This window comes from Dipodomys merriami, unplaced genomic scaffold, assembly GCF_024711535.1.
Source record: "Dipodomys merriami isolate MVZ:Mamm:240054 unplaced genomic scaffold, mDipMer1.0.p SCAF_48, whole genome shotgun sequence".
Taxonomy (NCBI): domain Eukaryota; kingdom Metazoa; phylum Chordata; class Mammalia; order Rodentia; family Heteromyidae; genus Dipodomys; species Dipodomys merriami.
In genome coordinates this window covers 6,773,194-6,792,235 of record NW_027206046.1, presented here as the reverse complement: position 1 = coordinate 6,792,235, position 19,042 = coordinate 6,773,194, and the positions used below count along the sequence as shown (strand labels likewise).

The 19,042-nt window shown below is 38.1% G+C and overlaps 1 protein-coding gene across 3 annotated transcripts in view; it reads right to left on the bottom strand.

The window, feature by feature from the left end:
• Ice2 (interactor of little elongation complex ELL subunit 2) overlaps positions 1 to 19,042 on the bottom strand; it is a 42,154-nt gene that overhangs the window by 6,357 nt on the left and 16,755 nt on the right. For 2 of the 3 annotated variants that reach the window (XM_069995268.1, XM_069995270.1), the window contains exons 10-15: positions 15,349 to 16,339; positions 14,239 to 14,414; positions 8,882 to 9,011; positions 5,616 to 5,700; positions 3,900 to 3,950; positions 1,662 to 1,920 (exon numbers count right to left, since the gene is read on the bottom strand). In XM_069995268.1, the coding sequence (XP_069851369.1) occupies positions 1,662 to 1,920; positions 3,900 to 3,950; positions 5,616 to 5,700; positions 8,882 to 9,011; positions 14,239 to 14,414; positions 15,349 to 16,339 (1,692 nt within the window). Of the gene's footprint in view, positions 1 to 1,661; positions 1,921 to 1,955; positions 1,993 to 3,899; positions 3,951 to 5,615; positions 5,701 to 8,881; positions 9,012 to 14,238; positions 14,415 to 15,348; positions 16,340 to 19,042 lie in introns of those variants that run through there. The other variant, XM_069995271.1, reaches the window with a different exon arrangement.

Genomic DNA, 19,042 nt, shown 5'->3' with positions numbered 1-19,042 from the left:
ACTTTTTGGGCCCACGTTAACTAGGAATGAACAAGGAGCTCAGCAGTAGCTGCCTCGCTAGCCTGCAAGGGCCCAAGCTTCAATCCTGATTCACAAGACCTCCCATAAATAAATACGTAAGTACGTAAATGGATCTTCCCAAACATTAACACAGGGTAGAGAACTAGAAAATATAACTCTAGTCACTGTCAACTGCAAAAAACAAAACAAAATAAAACAAAAATGATTATTTGCATTTTCAAAGCTATTTATCAAAAAGACTTGAGAAGAGTGTAGCTCAAGCAGTAGAATGCCTGCTTGGCAGGTAGAAGGCCCTGAGTTCAAACCTCAGCACTGGAAAAGAAAAAAAAAGATTTGAGGACATTTATAGACCAGAACATTGGCACATAGAAAGGGACAAAGTACAGAACATCCAAATGATAGAGCACCAACAGTGACTTTGGAACAACCATACAGGCAAAATTATAGAATTTACACAGTCAACTTGACTCAAAAATTTGGTTTGCACAAAAGTAAATACACTGCATTCTTGATTCATTGTTGACCATAAAACTGTTTCCACAACTAAACTCAAATCGGAATTCATTATATGATGTGGAGAATGGGTGGTATGGTAGAGATAAAGAAATGTTATTCAGCTGGTATTTCTGGGAAGGGTTCTAGAAAGAGAATAACATTAACTATATTATTCAGTAAATATTGAATTACTTAACACCACACAATCTAGCCCTAATACTTTAACTGTGTTTTGTTTTGTACCAGTAATGGGCTGTCCCTTAGCTTTTTCACTCAAGGCTGATACTTTAAGCCACAGCGCCACTTCTAGCTTTTTGGTGGCTAGTTGAAAATAAGAACCACGGACTTACCTGCCTGTCTGGCTTTGAACCATGATCCTCAAATCTCAGTAGCTAGGATTACAGGCATGAGCCACCAGCACCTGGCTCCTGAGTTTTTAATAAGGGATTTCACTTACGAATTACTAATATTTGCTATTTAGCACTTCTATTGACTAATCAATTTTAAATTATATCATAATTTTATTACAGTCTGCAAATTGCTTCAAATATTTAATGAAGGAGAATACATAAATAAAAACTACAAATACTTGCTTTAAATAGGAACATAGGAATTTAACTATGTGCATATACTCTGATGACAAGCTGCTAGAATTTTTTTCTATTTATAAACTTTATAAAAAATAGAAACTTTCACCAGGTGCTGGTGACTCATGCCTATAATTTTAGCAACTCAGGAGTCTGAGATCTGAGGATCTGGGTCAAAGCCAGCTGTGAAACTCGTATCTCCAATTAACCACCAAAAAAGCTCTGGCTCAAGCTACTAAGAGTGTCAACCTTGAGCAAAAAAAAAAAAGCTGGGGAACAGCACACATTTAGTTCAAGCCCCAGGAGGACTGGTGCATGCACACCCATGCATGTACATGTGTGTGCGCACATGCATACACACACACACAAACACTGTAAACTTTCACTGACAAAAAGACTGAGCTTTGGTAGAGCATCTGACTTTATCTACCCTTCCTAAGGATACAGGTTTTAGGTGGGTGCCATGATTCGTGTGGCAAATGTAGGCACCCGCTGAACCAAAGAGATAGATCAGTGTTAAACAATCAAAAGACATCTTCATTGAAAATGCAATCTTACCTTCAGCTGTGTTGCAGGACCCTGAGACTTAGGTGGGAATGTACAAGGTATTCGCCCATGGTGGACGTGGTATGGTAACAGGAGACTGGGGTCTAAGGGAACCCAGGGCACGGAGAGACTGGAAGGTATACTAGGAAGGTCACAGTGTGATTTGTGCAAATTATAGGCCGTTCTGCTCAATTTCCCATCCGAGGTCTTGTAGATCAGGAGTGAAGAGTCTTCTGCTGCATGGGACAACAGGTAGCAGCCCTCCTGCAAGCTAAGTTCACACAGTGAATCTCAGTTCACTGGCTTACTGTGTCTATTTCAACAGCATTTCCTTAATCATGATCTAGTAATAAAACAAACCAATTACAGGAATTGCGTACCACCTTGGAATATGCTTCTATGATTCATAAAAGTATTTAAGTGATTCAGGTTATTTTTGCATCTAAAAGTCAACTAATTTTTGTTTTCCTCTGTTTGGTTTCTGGCAACAAAGTCTCACTATGTAGCCCAGATTGGCTTCAAACTTAGTAAGTGCCCCAGGCTAGCCTTGAATTCAATATCCCCTTGCTAGTGCATCTGCAATGCTGGGATTACAGGCATGTGCTACTATGCCCAACTTTTAATTCTTTTTCAAGGCAAGTGTTCTATCACTTGAGCCACAGTGCCACTTCACAGTTTTTTGATGTTTTATTGGAGATAAGAGTCCCATGGACTTTCCTTCCCTGGGCTGGCTTTGAACCGCGATCCTCAGATCTCAGCTTCCTGAGTACAACTTTTAATTTTGATTCCAAAGTTCTATCTAGTCCTTTTCTTTTTACTGTGATACCATCTTTTCAATTTTCAATTATTTAATAGGAAAACAAAGAAAATGTGCAATTCTTTAATTAAATTCAATACTGTTCTTATTTTATATCTAACATGATGCAAGTAGGGATATAAAAGTGAATGTGATGTGTTCTCTCCTTTAAAGTGGTAGCAAACAACTAATAGGATAGTTACAACAAGGAAGCCAGAACACAATAACATGGCAGCTAACAAGTAATGATTGTTCACCTTCTTCCACAGCAAACCTGTGAGGCATAACATCAACTTTGAACTACAAATTGGAGATAAATAACCAAACTAGAAATGTGAAGCAACTTGCCCTAAGTTCTAAGTCTAGCAAGCTAGGCTGTAGACCTGGCAGTCAAACTCCCCTGCCACTGTCACAGTAATTGGTTATGTCAACATCCAATCTTCATTTTATTTTCTTTCCTAGTAAGCTTTAAGGGATTCAATGTATCACCATAAAGAGCTAAAGGGATACGATTAATATGTGGTGCTTTCTTGGGATTACTTGCTCCTCTGGATCAAAGGGGCAAAGAGAACAGCTCTTTCCTACATTATTAAAAATAAAGATTAATCATCCTTTAGCTATACAGATCTCCCAATAAGCCGAAAAAGCTATATTTTCATTAACATTCTAATGCCCAAAGTAATAGGTGTTGATAAAGGATGTCTGGAGAGTTATTCTTATCCTCTGGGGAGTTTTCTTTTATTCCTGCCCACAAACTTTCTTATGAAGAAATGAATAACTATTGGGTAGCAGAAATAAATGATGTATGTATAACATTGATATTTTTATCAATGAAAACCCTGTATCTTTGGAGGGTGCAAACTTCAAAATCAGCCTAGGCCACAGTGAGCTTCTGGTTAGTGTCTCAAAAATGAAGCAATGTGTATTGTCTTAAGTCACTAAGTTAGTGGTAGCTTGTTAAACTGGCAAGAAAATAGCAATAAGATAACTTTATAGAAACATATATGTGCAGCCTCATTACACTTCAACAAGATATTCTCCTAATATCTATCTTTCTTTTCCTTTCCTTTCCTCTCCTTTCCTTTTTTTGGTTGTTGGGCTTGAATTTGGGGCCTGGGTGCTGTCCTTGAACTCTTTTGCTCAAGGCTACTGCTCTACCACTTTGAGCAACAGCACCACTTCCATTTTTTTGTTGATTGACTGGAGATAAAAGTCTCACAGACTTTCCTGCCTGGCCTAGCTTCGAACAGCCATCTTCAAATCTCAGCCTCCTGAGTAGCTAGGATTACGGGCATGAGCCCAGTGCCTGGCTCTGTCCTAATACTTTTCAACTGACAAAATCATTCTTGCAGTCCTGGCTTTTAACCTTTCTAACCCTAACAGCACATTTTCAAAGTTTCTAAGAATTTTCATCTAAGAAAACCTGAACATGCAAAATGTCCAAACACACTTACCTACTTAATTTCTTTAGAATGTGTTGGAGGATGTTAAATAAGCTTGAAATCCTGTTAGATAGAAGAAATTAATGTAAAACCAAAATGATAGCTCTTAAAAATGATAGCTTCTCGGGGCTGGGAAGGTGGCTCAGTGGTAGAGTGCTTGCCTTGCAAGCATGAGGCCCTGGGTTCGATTCCTCAGCACTAACTACATAAGCAGAAAAAGCTGGAAGTGGTGCTGTGGCTCAAGTGGTAGAGCACTAGCCTTGAGCTGAAGAGCTGAGGGACAGTGCCCAGGCCCAGAGTTCAGGCACCATGACTGGCAAAAAAAAAAAAAAAGATAGCTTCTCAAGAGAAAAACTGCCCTCAAAGACAAAAGGAGCTAGCAGATACTGTAAAGCAAAGACTGCCAAACTAATTTATGGTGAGATAAAATTGTGTCTGCTCATTTTGTCATTTCTTGATTTCCATTTAAAATTATAAAGTATTGGGTTGTATCAGAGCAGTTGTAAATTTTAAGTGATGGTACTGGGGCTTGAAATCAGGGTCTCATAACCTTAGCTTTTTCTGCTCGAGGCTGATGCTCTACCATATGAGTCCAACCGACACTTCCGGCTTTTTTTCTGATTAATTGGAGAGGAGTCTCTCAGTTTGTTTCCCTAGGCTGGTTTCAAACAGGACCCTCAGATCTCAGTCTCCCAAGTAGCTAGGATCACAAGCATGGGCCATCAGCACCTGGCAGTATTTGTCTGTTCGAAAAAATGATATTCACTGGGAGAAGTGAGATAAGTGAGTGGGATATGGAGGAGCTTTTCTAATCACACATGTAAAGTTACTGCCCAAGTGATTCTTACTGAAAGATTCATTCTTAAAGGGGTGTAGTTGCATATAAGACAATTAACCTAGGTCAACCCTTAAAACTGGAACTATAGAGTTAATGTAAGTTAAGACAATTTCTCATTGTAAGTGGTGAGTTAAACAGATTCACTATAGATTAACAGACTCTTGACTCTAGTTTAGCCATGTGCTTCCTTATAAGTAAATGGCAAGGACACCACTACCAGCCTTCCATGGCACATTGTGAGATGCAAATGAGACAACATTCTTACATTATTTTCCCTTGCATTTAGGCAATTTAAGAGTTCTAAGTATCAGCTAGGTATGGAAGCAAACATCTGTAATTCTAACATTTGAGAAACAGAGGCAGGAGGATCCTTAGGCCAATCTGGGCTACACATACACACACACAGAATATATATACACATATATAGTATATATATTATATACATATGTGCAAACTTTTGCGGCATAACATTAACTTTGAACTATAAATTAGAGATAACTAACCAAACTAGAAATGTGAGACAACTTGCCCAAAGTTCTAAGTCTAGCAAGGCTAAGCTATAGACCTGGCAGTTAAACTCCTTTGCCAGGAGATGTGTACACATGTGCACACACATACGCACGCTCGCACGCGCATGCACACACACACACACACACACACACACACAGAGTGAGACAAAAAAAATGAGTTCTGAGTACAATAGTACAACAGACTGATTCATGTGGTTCTGAAGTCTATAACAGGAAGGGTTAATGTTTAGAGGTTAAGAGGTCTAATCAGTGCACTGTCTTGAGAGCTATTTTAACGTAGCCGGTATTTAGAGCTAAAGGAGAACTGGTGATCACACTAATGACTTTTTCCAAATCCCACCACAAAATAAGCTTTCTTACTTGAGAGCTGAAAGTTTTTCTTTTAATTCTTCTGAGGTAATTTCTTCTAGCAGGAAAAGCTTTGAAGTAAATGCATCAATGTGTCCTAAAATAAAATAGAAAAGTTGAAAAACCCCAAGCAGTTGCATTTAAAAAACAAAAAAACCAAACAAGTTACTGAATTTAATTAAAGACGTTTTTACAAAAGCTTAATAACTGTCAGATTTCTACATTCTAAAAGAGATACACATGTTTTTTTATTAAATCTAAAAGTATATTTTAAAATGACAAAATCCATATTATAGAAGAAATAACATGTCCATTCTAAAATATTTGCTGAATGCAGAAAGTTTCACATATGTCCAAGCATCCAAAATAATCTCTAAGCCTTCAATTTAGGAATTATAACTGCTCAATATTGGTGTTGCCAATTCCTATTAAAGTTGCATTTTTATGGAGTTTACAAAGGAAATAAGTACTTACGAAGACAAACTAAAATCTAAACCTAGAGACTAGGCATGCTCAATATATTTCTTAGACACATGTGGCTCTTAAGATAAAATTAGATGGCAATTATTATTAATATAAGCACACCATAAGATTTCCCAAGTGTAATGAAGTTTGCTCAAAGTCTTACCTAGGAAGGTAAGCATGATATGAATGTAGAATTCCAAAAAAACAAAACAGCACATTCTCAAAATGACACTTGTTTTTAAAAGTGTCATTTATTTATTTATTTTTAAAGAAAACAGGTTGAGACAGAACACTGAGGTGTTGTAATGTTGTAATATATGAAGGAAGAGTTGCATATTAGATATTCAGAGTCAGAAACTATATAGTCAAGCTGGCTGCTAGAGGCTCACGCCTATAATCCTAGCTACTTGAGAGGCTGAGATCTGAGGCTCCTGATTTGAAGCCAGCCTGGGCAGAATAGCCCATGAGACTCTTATCTCTAGTTAACAGCAAAAACCCAGAAGTGAAAATGTGACTCAAGTGATTGAGCAGCAGCTTGAGTGATTTAAAAATAAAAACAAGCAAGAGTGCAAAGACTAAGTTCAAGTCCCACTATGAGCACAAAGAAGGAAAAAAAAAGGTACTTTACATAGTCAAGTCAACAAGGGAACTGTGCTAGTGTACCATGGTTAAAAATATCAGTTAACATAAAAGGAAACTAATAACCAGCTTGGATTTATTTTTAAACTTCTATTATTTTGTTGTCAAAACAAATTACCTGAAAAGTTGATATAAATCACTGGAACAACAAAAAAATTGCATGTAATTTAATACCTCACACTTTAATTTCATTTGCTCTATGCTCAAAAGAATTTAATGAGAAACATTTTTACCAGATGTCTTCCTTCTAAGACAACAAACCCATTTGTTCCCACCTACTTGTTATTTCGAATGCCAAGGCTTAGTTTTATCTCTGCCTTTCTAATACTCATTACATGGAGACATTTCAAATAAAGACACATTTTCATGATTTAATAACCATAAAAGAGGACATTTAGTGCAGTAATATATATTTAGATGTTTACTAAATAAGCCTTTGAGGAGACTAACAAACAGCTCTTACCTTTTTAAAGAAACTCAATGACAAAAGAATGTATTAAAGTATAAGTCAAATTAGGTGTGTCAAAAATGACTCCTGAAGGAGCACTCACTCTCAGCAACAGAGCTTTCTAACCGGCAGTACTCAAGTGAGCTCTGTGTATTGCAGAGACACTTATTTATCTCCTTTGGCTCTAGGGGAAGCTGAGTAAATTTTGGAATGGCATAAAAGCTGTCTGGCCACACTGCCTTGTAGTGTCAGCAATCTCTTTTGAATATCACAATATAGTGTACAAATACCTTAAAGATATATCAAAGCTGGAAGGGACTGCTTGACATAGTACAAAGAAAGCCTTCATGTACATTCATTCATTTATACATAGAAGCACATATACATCTATACATACAAGCAGCCATAACTTTGGACATATTGCAGGTCCATAAAAATGAGCATACATGTGGCTCCATGCATACAATTTTAATAAGCAAGGAGAAAATGATTGCACTTCCTTTAAATATCTTGTCAAAATATTAGAAATTCTTCATCAATTATAAATATAAAGGGAAAATAAAAACTGTAAAGTATTATTTCCTATTCTTCAAAGCAATTCAATTCAATGTACAGGATCAAATCTTTTCTTTTCTTTCTTTTTTGTTGGTCTTGGGGCTTGAACTTTGGGCCTGGGCACTGTCCCTCAGCTCTTCAGCTCAGGGCTAGCGCTCTACCACTTGAGCCACAACGCCACTTCTGGCTTTTTCTGCTTATGTGGTGCTGAGGAATGGAACCCAGGGCTTCATACATGCGAGGCAAGCACTCTACCACTGAGCCACCTTCCCAGCTCTATTTTCTTTCTTTCTTTTTTTTTTTGTACAGGTACTGGGGCTTGTACTGTGGGCTTAAGTACTGTTCCTTAGCTTTTCTGCTTTTGAGCCACAACTACTTCCAGCTTATTTTGGGGGGAGGTGGGGTTCCGGTCATGGGGCCTGAACTCTGGGCCTGGGTGCGGTCCCTCAGTTCTTCAGGTCAAGGCTAGTGCTCTACCACTTGAGCCACAGCGCCACTTCTGACTTTTTTCTTTTTGCTTATGTGGTGCTGAGGAATCAAGCCCAGGGCCTCAGGCATGCAAGGCAAGCGCTCTACCACTGAGCCACCTTCCCAGCCCCTACTTCCAGCTTTTTGGTGTTAGTTGGAGATAAGATTCTCAAGGACTTTCCTGCCATGTTGGCTTTGAATCATGATTTTCAGATCTCAGCCAGGTGTGAGCTACTGATGCCTGGCTTTATGTTTAGCTTAAAAAAAAAAAGTTGAGAGGTAGGGGCTGGTGGCTCACGCCTATAATCCTAGCTACTCTGGAGGCTGAGATCTGAGGATCATAGTTCTGAGCCAGCCTGGGCAGGAAAGTCCAGGAGACTCTTCTCTCCAGGGAACCACCAGAAACCCAGAGTGGAGGTGTGGCTCAAAGTGGTAGAGAGCTATTCTTGAGCACAAAGAGTCTCAAAGACAGTGCCCAGGCCCTGAGTTCAAGCCCCACAACTGACAAAGTTCAAAATGAACCATTTAGCATCACTAATTCCACTTGCTATTTTGTGCAGAAATGGGAATTAATCAGAAAAAAAAAAGTACAAAAGTTCAGCATGAAAATATTTTCAATTAAATTTCAACATGTATACACACACACACACACACACACACACACGTGAGAATAAAAAAGAGAATAAAGATTTGTATAACATACCAACATAAAAGGAGCAGTTGGAATGCAATAAACTTTCAGTCCATAAGCGACAAAGTTCACTTTCAGTTAGAGCTTCAACTCCGTAACAACCTTGATATTCTAGTTTTGGCAGTACATACACTGGAAATTGCTGTAATGCAAGACAACACTTTTTCAAATGTCATTTATTTACTTTTAATTATAAGTACACTGGCCTACATAAATCTCGGCCAATTTCAAAATACTTTTAGGCAATCACATCTCATCCTTTTATATGGAAAAGGGTTCAGGCAGAAAAGATGGATATAAATGAGTCTGATGGAGAGACTCAGGAAAAGGTGGGTCGAGAAAGAAGATGCTTACCTGACAGAGGAGAATCAGGGGCCTGAGACCAGCTTGAGCTACATAGCAAGAACCTGTCTTATAATTCTTAAACAATACACTAATAAAAACTGCTTGAGAACTTTTTCTAGTTATAAAAGAGGATCACATACTGGCTCTACTTCTTGATCAGAAAAGTCTAGAAGCGAGTGGGGCTCATGCCTGCTATCCTAGCTACTCAGAAGGCTGAGTTCCGGAGGATCACAGCTCAAAGCTGGTCTGAGAAGAAAAGTCTGCAAAACTCTATCTTCAAAATAATTATCAGGCTAGAGATGTGGCCCAAGTGGTAGAATACTAGCTGAGCAACCAAGCTGAGCAAGAACCAGACTCTGAGATTAAGCTCCCTCAAATAATAACAGGGAAGAAAAGTATGATAGAATGGAAGAAAGATGCTCCCTTCTGATACAGAGAAATGACTTACAAATAAGAACATCTATTTAAGGGCTTCTGATCACCTTGCCTTTGTCTTAGCACCCTAACATCACTAAAGCTGAAGAGATTTGGGTGTTTTGTTTTTTTTGCCAGTCCTGGGGCTTGAACTCAGGGCCTGGGCTCTGTCCCTGAGCTGCTGTCTGTGCTCAAGGCTAGTGCTCTACCACTTGAGTCACAGCACCACTTCTGGCTTTTTCTGTTTATGTGGTACTAAGGAATCAAACCCCCAGCTTCATGAATGCAGTGTAAGCACTCTACCACTAAGCCACCTTCCCAGCCCTAGAGAGGTGTTTTTTTAAAAAAGTAAGTTTAAATTCAAAGATCAGTCTAATCAAAATTTATAAAGAAACTGACAGTAGTTTATAAATTATAGCTAGTTAAAACAATTGCTATTATAGCATGATTATTAGCAATGAGAAAGTATGTATTTCTTCAAATAAAGGCATTTATTTGAAAAAAAAGAAAGAAGATGTTTAAACAGGGCTCACACCCATGGAACACATTGGTATGGTTGGTTCATTTCTGTCAGGGAAAGTGGCTGAAGGGCAGAATCCTTGGAACACTGCCAGTCTCACAAGGCTTCAGTGGTATATGCTGGGAAGCAATGGCTGTATATACCAAGAATTCTCAAAAGCATAGAAAAGGACTTTTTTTGGTCCTTTTAGGCCTTCGTCACACTGTCCAGGTGTAAATATTCTGAGTAGCTTGTTTTCGCCCCATGAATGGATGAGAATACCTATCACTATCTGTGGATATCATTATCTTCATTAATATAAAGGCTGGATTCTAGGTAACAGGCATTAGACAAACTATCCATGAATAGTTTACTGGTCAGGACACTAAACATTCATTAGTCTAAAGGAGGATATGAAAAAAATGCATATCTGTGAAATAATATGGTACTGATGTTCACTTGCTAATGTTGCTTTATGTCTGTCAAAACATTTTTTTTTGTGGGTGAGAGACTGGACCTAGGCGCTGTCCCTCAGCTCTTCAGCTCAAGGCTAGCACTCTACCACTTGAGCCACAGCACCACTTCCGGCTTTTTTCTTTTTGCTTATGTGGTGCTGAGGAATCGAACCCAGGGCCTAAGGCATGCAAGGCAAGCACTCTTCCACTGAGCCACCTTCCCAGCCCCTGGACCTAAGGTTTTAAGTGTGCTATGTAAGCACTTTATCACTGAACACACCCTAGCCCCCAATTCTGTTCTTAACCGGACTCTATTTCGAGTCACAGAAGAAACACACAGTTTAAAGAGCTTACTCAAAGTGATATGTTAGCCCTTTTAAAAGGCTACCCAGATACTGTAGGTAACCACAAATAACAGATGAACAGATGTGAAAATATTTCTTCAATGTTTCTGAATTCCTGACTTTCAAGAGGGTGATATAACTTAGCCTTGGTACAGTGGTGAAAACTCAAATCATGTGAAGTTTCTATTATCAGTACATGAAAAGTATAGCTCATATAATTATCTGAGTTTTGTAATTTTACTGTCAATATGAACATGAATACACTGGTTAAGTAGGCAGTGCCCAAAGTTTTACATTTATTATAGGGATCATACTTAGAACAGGAAGACCCCTAAAGTGTCTTTTCAAAAAAAAAAAGCAACATTATACTTACGAATATTGTTAAAATAAAGTTATTGTATACGAATTATTTGACAAATGGTAATCTGCATGTGATTTTGTTTCCTATCATTTTAGAATAAACAGAAGCTAGAGATAGAGAACTAAAGACTGAGAGGTTAAGAAATTTGATTAAGGACATATCTGATTTATAACAGAATTGGAAAAGAAGAATTGGTACGGTTGGGATAGTTAGTGACAATGATGAAAGGGTAACACTGATAAGATGTAAGCAATGTACTGGTAAACTGTAAAACTACTTACAGATAATTAAAAAAAATTCCCTCTTGAATCACAAATAGCTATAATAGCAAAAGTTATCAATATATTTTTAAAGTTTGAAATATATCCTAAAATATATATTGCATACATGCCTAAGTATATATACATATATGTACACATACATATGTGTAATTTCTAAAAAGCACACTATGTGCATATTCTGGAGAACTTTCTTTGATAAAATTACTACTCTTATCTATAAAACTAAAGTCCTAAATCTGGTTTTAAGTTCTATATGTCTTCTACTGCCATCTCCAGGAAGCCATGAGAAAAGCCTGAATATTTTCTCTTTGTTTAGCACTTGGAAGTTTTTTCTCATATAAAGATTAAATTTACTGGCTGGGAATGTGGCTTAGTGGTAGAATGCTCTCCTAGCATGCATAAAGCCCTGGGTTCAAATCCTCAATACTACACACACAGTAAAGGCTGGAAGTGGTGCTGTGGCTCAAGTGGTAGAGTGCTAGTCGTGAGCCAAAGCTCAGGGACAGCGGTCAGGCCCTGAGTTCACGCCAGGACTGGCAAATAAATACGTTTACTATTTCCTTGTCTCCTTGATAGGGGCCCAATCCTCCCAAAGCCAACACTCTTTGGTTCTGTCTGCCACCCTTTCACATAAACTCCTCCACCTTTACCTATACCCTGAAAGAAGAATTTCACAGCTAGAAGCCTTCTATCTGTTCTACAAAGAGTAGTTAGCACCTTCAAGAACCTTTATTCTGGTCCTAGAATATGAATGTAAGTTTTAAATAATACTGGGTCAAAACTTTTAAAAACATAGGGTATGTGGTTAACGGTGACAGGTAAGACCTAATCACCCAACGTTATCTGGCTTTCATAATTATACACAGAACTCATAAATTACAGCTTGATCTGTGGTCCAAAAGAGCCTCTTATTTCATTCCATCATTTGAAAGTGCTGTTTTTTTCATTTGCTTGTTTTGTTTGTTTATTTGGTGGGTCATGGGGGTTGAACTCTAGGCCTGGGCGCTGTCCCTGAGCTCTTTCAGCTCAAGTCGAGCACTCTACCGTTTAAGCCACAGCACCACTTCTAGTTTTCTGGTGGTTAATTGGAGATGAGTTGCATGGATTTTCCTGGCTGGCTTTGAACTGAAATCGTCAGATCTCAGCCTCCTGAGTAACCAGGAATACAGGAATGAGCCACCAGCGCTTAGCAGTGCTTTCTGTTTTAAAGTCTCAGAAATGTAGCTCTGATTCACTGAGTACAGATTTGATGAGGAAGCATAATTACCCTGAGAACGAAAATCTTTACTTCAGTAATTATAGAATTGAAGTGCCAAGGGGAAACAAAGGGGAGATGAAAGTTCTTGAACCTAGGAGATCAAAGAAATTTCTAAGAATCTTAAAGCTTTATGTAAGAAGCTAGTGTTTAGATAGGGAACATGAATAAGGTTGCATTTCTACTTTTTTTGGGGGGGTGCAGTCCTGGGGCTTTAATTCAGGGCCTGGGTACTGTCCCTGAGCTTCTTTTGCTCAAGGCTAGCACTCTACCAAATGAGCCAAAGTGCCACTTCTTGCTTTTTCTGTTCATGTGGTACTGAGGAATTGAACCCAGGGCTTCATGCATGTTAGGCAAGCACTCTACCACTAAGCCATATTCCCAGCCCCAGTTGCATTTCTACTTAAACAGCAGCATTAAAAAAAAAAATTAAGCTTAAAAATATTGTCAGACTAGTTGTCAACCCCTCAAGTTCTATCCCTTAAAATACTCCTGAGGAGCGACTCTCAGTTTTTTTCATTTATTCAGGACCTATTTGGTATAAAATATTTGAAAGGATAGGTGAACAGAACATGATTCTACCCCAGACCTTAAATCACTACAAACAATGACAGTTGCAAAACAGGAAACATCTACTGGAATATTACTGTCACTGATAAAATCTGAAGTATAAGACTTCTATTTAGACACATTTTTTGGTGAAGAATGGATGTTCTCTTATACTATTATATCTTGATATTTACTAACTTCACTTTGGGCAAGTGAATGATAATGTCCTTACCACGTTGTCTTGGTCAAGAATTAAACCAGTATCCAAAATTTCCTTAGGGTATTCTTACTTACAAGATACTGACCATTGACAATAGCTAAATGCTGTAGGTAGGTTAAAAGGAAAATACAAAGTGATACGGAATCACAGGGTGGGAAGTGAAAAAAACAAGACTAGTCTTCAAATAAATGAGAGAGAAAGCAAATAAGAAACAAAACATTGAAAACACAATCTATATAGTATATAATCAATACTATATATATTAAGAACGTTCAATATTATAGTTCCTAAATTAACCCCAATTAAATACAGATGAGGTAGGAAAATTAGCAGACATATTACAAGCCTTTAAATCAGAGGATCAATCTCAGAATGGAAACCTGAATTCATGGAAGAAACAGGAATATATCTGTGTTGGTCAAATCTATGACAGCACAGTTTTCCATACAGTTTATACAGTCCATAGGTTACTACATTTATCACTACTATGCTCTTATTAAAATTGATCTCAGTATTTTAATAAAAAAAATTCAGCCTAGAATATGCTTAAGAGTGAAGAAATTAAAATTACAACTAATATTTATGACATATTAAATATTTATTATCTATTTATAGTTAATACACAACCCCCGAGGTAACAACTTACTCTTCTGATTTTCTTTCTTTTTTTAGAACGTGGTCTTGTCTCTATCTTCTGGATACTGCAACGTACAAGTAACAACAGGTCTTGCAGGCTAAATAACTTATAGACAAAATTTCCTTCTTTAGGAGGTAAGTATTCCGATGTATCTTCAACATAGTCCTGAAGTTCATATGGCAATCCTTTAAAAACATTTCTCATTATTATTTTAAAATACAGTAGTCTTCCATCACAATCCAGGGTAAAACAATCAACTATTTTCTTTTTTTCTTTTTTTTTTGTCGGTCATGGGGCCTGAACTCTGGGCCTGGGCGCTGTCCCTCAACCCTTCAGCTCAAGGCTAGTGCTCTTCCACTTGAGCCCCAGCGCCACTTCCAGCCTTTTCTGCTTATGTGGTGCTGAGGAATTGAACCCAGGGCCTCGTGCATGCAAGGCAAGCACTCTACCACGGAGTTACCTTCCCAGCCCTCAACTATTTTCTAAAACTTTTGTCAACTTTTTTTTTTTTTTTTTTGAGACAGGATCTTGCTATGTGGTCCAGGGTGGTTTTGAATGTAGTTTTTCTACCTTGGCTTCCTGAGTGTTTTGATTATAGGAATGTACTGCCATATTCAGCTTAAACCAGCTTTTCCTTTTTACTTACTTTTAGTAACTTTAGACAAAACATAAAGAGAGAATATGTCACATGAGAAGAAAAACAGTTTAAGAAGCAAGGTTATTAAAAAGTGATGTAATTTTAATCTAGGCAAAGCTAAGGAGATTTACATTTATTTCACAAAACTAAGAAGTACAAAATTAGTTCCACATAGAGCATAAGTAAATTTCGGACCCATCAATGTTTATGATTACTTTTTATGGACTTCCCCTTTACCAGCTTGACATAGCTTACTGGCCACTGTGCACACTGAATAAACATAAGTTACAAAACCTATACTCTCTTGACCACCTATAGAGAGGAGACACTGTGGAACCGGAAATATGGATCAATAGATTGAAACATCAATCGATAAAGATAATCCAATTTTAACACAGAGAATGCGAGAGAATGACAAAGAATTAGAGCTAAGGAAAAAGAACAGATAAAACAGCTTCAGTTCTTCATAAAGATTTACTTACGTCCTTTTGGCTTCTGGAACGCAGAAGGCCATCCAGACTTTGGCCAACCAGAGGCATCTGAAGGAGCAGAGGTTTGCTCAGACAGAAGTGATTGTTTTGAATCATCTGCGTTCATTAAGTTCAACTCTGGTACTTTTCTGGAAATTGGCTTTAAGAGCTCATCTTGCATTTTTAAAATTTCTCCAACTGGATCAAATTTTTTATATACTCTTTTGATAGGTTTTTTTAAAACACAGGAGTCTTCAGGATTAGAAGTTGTGTGGTTTCCTACAGAAGCCTGTCCTGGGGAAGAATCTGAATTTACTGGTCCAGAATTTAAAGTAGAACCCACAACAGCTTTCTTTCCATCACGATCACCTTTACACTCTGTGTCGATCACTAGGCAGTCCTCATCGGTATCACTACTGCAAGGAACTACTTTCTCAGCACTAGCTGCTTCTGATGTAGTAGCCTTGTTTTTTGAATTGTCTGTGCTATCTACAACATTTAGTCTTTTATCATCAGCACACAGTGTATCTGTGGCCATTCCATTTTCAGATGTGTTTTTAGTTTCTCTAGAACTTTGCAACAGTAAGCTATCAGATGTTTCCATGCCCTTATCTGGCATCAAAGCCTTGTCGGAACTGGACACCTGTTTACCACATGGTGTGAGGCTTTGATTGTCTTTATCTTTGCCCTCTTCGGGACCACTTTCCATACCAGTTACCAGTTGTTTCTCTTTCTTCAATTGTTCCATTAGAATCTGAGCCAAGCTCCTAGAACTAGTAGCAATATCTGGTGTAGCAGGAGCCACAGGCAGAGGTGCTGCTTTGGCAGCAGCAGGAGTATCTGTCATGATGGATTCCGTGGAAGTACTGGCTGGAATTGGTGACTTTGGTGGTTTGTTGGTGGTTACTCCAAAGGTTTCAAGTTCTGTGACATCTTCATCAAAATTCAGATCCAAATTTTCATGAGTCTCAATTTTTCGGCACTCGTTAACTTCACTGGATGTCTTAGAAGAAAATATATTGGCAAATCATTAGTAAAACTTTCTGGCCATATCTCACCTATCTCTTAATGTTCCTATTTATTTCTCATATTAAAAAAAATAGACAAAAATGTCTAATGGCTCTAAAAGATTGTTGCTTAAGATGACAATAAACCATGAGCCATTATTTAGCCCATTTTCCTTTTGATATGTCCAGGAACACAAGACAAATTTACCAAGTTGTACCAGCCTAGGAAAGAGTACACTTTGAACTACCACATTCCAAGAGGAATTTCCACTTGTCACAAAATAGATAGGACCATCAAGAAGAAGAAATATAGGGACATCAAGGGACAAACAGGAAGGCAGCGGATGACTACTACTTTATACACCCTGGGAGACACTTGCAGTTAGCTGATACAGAGGAAAGTCTGTTAGTTGCTTTGAGGAAATAGCATTCGGTGACATTCTTCCCACATGTGCTCAGGGAAAACAACTCTGAGTAATACAAGACTGGACAGAACTGGACAGGAAGTGTTTTATTGTATTCTAGGACATGAAATTCTTGAGGTTGGAGTTTCTCATATGCTGTGTTAGTAATGGAAGAACTAGTCAACTGCTTTAATTTATTCAGGGATATATATATATATATATATATACACACACACGTATATATATATATATATATATATATATATATATATATGTACATATAAAAAATCCCTTCCCCAGCTGACAGAAAAGTACTAGGTTCTCCTAGTCCCCTCAATCTGGCAGAACACTGTAGTGTAGCTAATACCATCAAAATCCGGTTATAGGCTATGTATATCACTAATCTGTCAGTTTAGGATTTGGGAGAAAGATTCAACAATCAGAAAGATCAATCTATGTTCAGTTCCTGAACCTCTCTGAGCTCCAAATTTCCCATCTCTAATATAGGGATAAGTAGGATGACGTTTCGGATTTGTTCTAAAGATTAAATGAGAAAATACATAGAAGAATATATTTACTTCTATTTCTTGGCATAGTGCCTGGCACATAGGAAGTAGTCTCTCATTAAATGGCAGCTCTTACTAAAAATAACAATAGCAAATTTAGTATGGAAGTGAAGTTAAACTACATGCTGCTTACAAGAGGGCATTGCTACACACAGGGTTACAGACAAAGCACCAGGGGTCGAGTGTGGCTTAGTGGTAGAGCCAGCTTGAGGCTAAGTTCAAACCCTGGTATCACAAAAACAAAAATTTTTTTTGGTTGCTTGTGGGGCTTGAACTCTGGGCCTGGGCGCTGTCCCTAAGCTCTTCAGCTCAAGGCTAGCGCTCTACCACTCGAGCCACAGCACCACTTCCAGTTTTCTGGTGGTTTATTGGAGATAAGAGTCTCACAGAGTTTCCTTCCTGGGCTGGCTTTGAACTGTGATCCTCAGATCTCAGCCTCCTGAGTAGCTAGGAGTACAAGTGTGAGCCACTGATGCCTGGCTTACCAAAAAATTAAATAAATAAAAATAACTGGACATGACACCAAGAAACAAAAAGAGGAAGAATAACAATGAAGTGAATGCAAAGGCACTAGACAGCAACAGGAGAAAGGCAACGTTGAAAAAATGATGGAATCCAAGACCAACAGATAATGGTCATGAACTATGACACACCAAATACCAAGAGCAAAGGAGACACTTCAAAAGTAAAAGGATATTGTGCCAGACACACACGTGTACTTGGCCATTGACATAGTCTCTGAGTAGACAAAAACAATTAGGAATATAGAAAGCATAAATGATATTAATCAAATGAATGAATGACCCAAAACACACATAAGTAATATACACAGACTACAAAGATACATCTTTTCCCTCCCAAGAATCCACGGGGGTGGGGAGGGTGGGAGAGGGGGGATTTCCAAAATGGACTAAAGTTAATAGACAAACAAAATCTCAACATAGTGCAAGGTAGAATCTACTAAGGTCTTACTGTTTTGAAGGAAATAGAATTAGAAATCATTAAGAAAATTTAAACACAAACCCAAGCACTTAGATATCAAAAAAGCATTCCGATCTACTGGACGAAAGAAATAAAAAATGATCATTCCAAAACACCAAGCAACAAAAGTGAGACTGCTAGGCATTAAGCATCATCACATGAGGCCTGGTATGGCATTGCCTTCCTCTATACATTAGTTCACTTACTTTTGCTAGAGTCTGGTGGAGATCCTAGCAGTCCAGAGTATCTTACTCCAAAATAATACATATGTCCCCAAAGTCAGATTACAGATATCTGAGAAAACTGATTGGCTTTTGGTTCCCCAAGACTCCTGGGGTGTAGCTCTGTGGGTTCCAAGCTGTTGATTAAAAACTGCAGCGTAACTCTTGTTCCCCTAGTCTCATGATCTGCCAAAAGCACAGCTTACTGCTCAGTTGCTTCTTCAGAATTGGTGAATACCATCCAGGATGACCCCAAGTGACAGGCTTATCTCCTACATTCCTGTCTTTCTGGGATCTCAATCCTGTGATTTCTCTTATCTGCATTTTGATGCTTGTAAGAAATGTGTATATTTTCCTCCAGAAATATTTTCCTTAATTGCCAGCAGTAATGGGAGAGTCTAGTTTACCTTTAGTAACAGGTTACTGCCTCTTTCTATCCCTCTGAACCTAATTTATGTGCCTCTGTAGCATTCGTTACTTCCCGACACTCACCTACCACCAACAGAAGTCTTGAACCCATTTGCAAA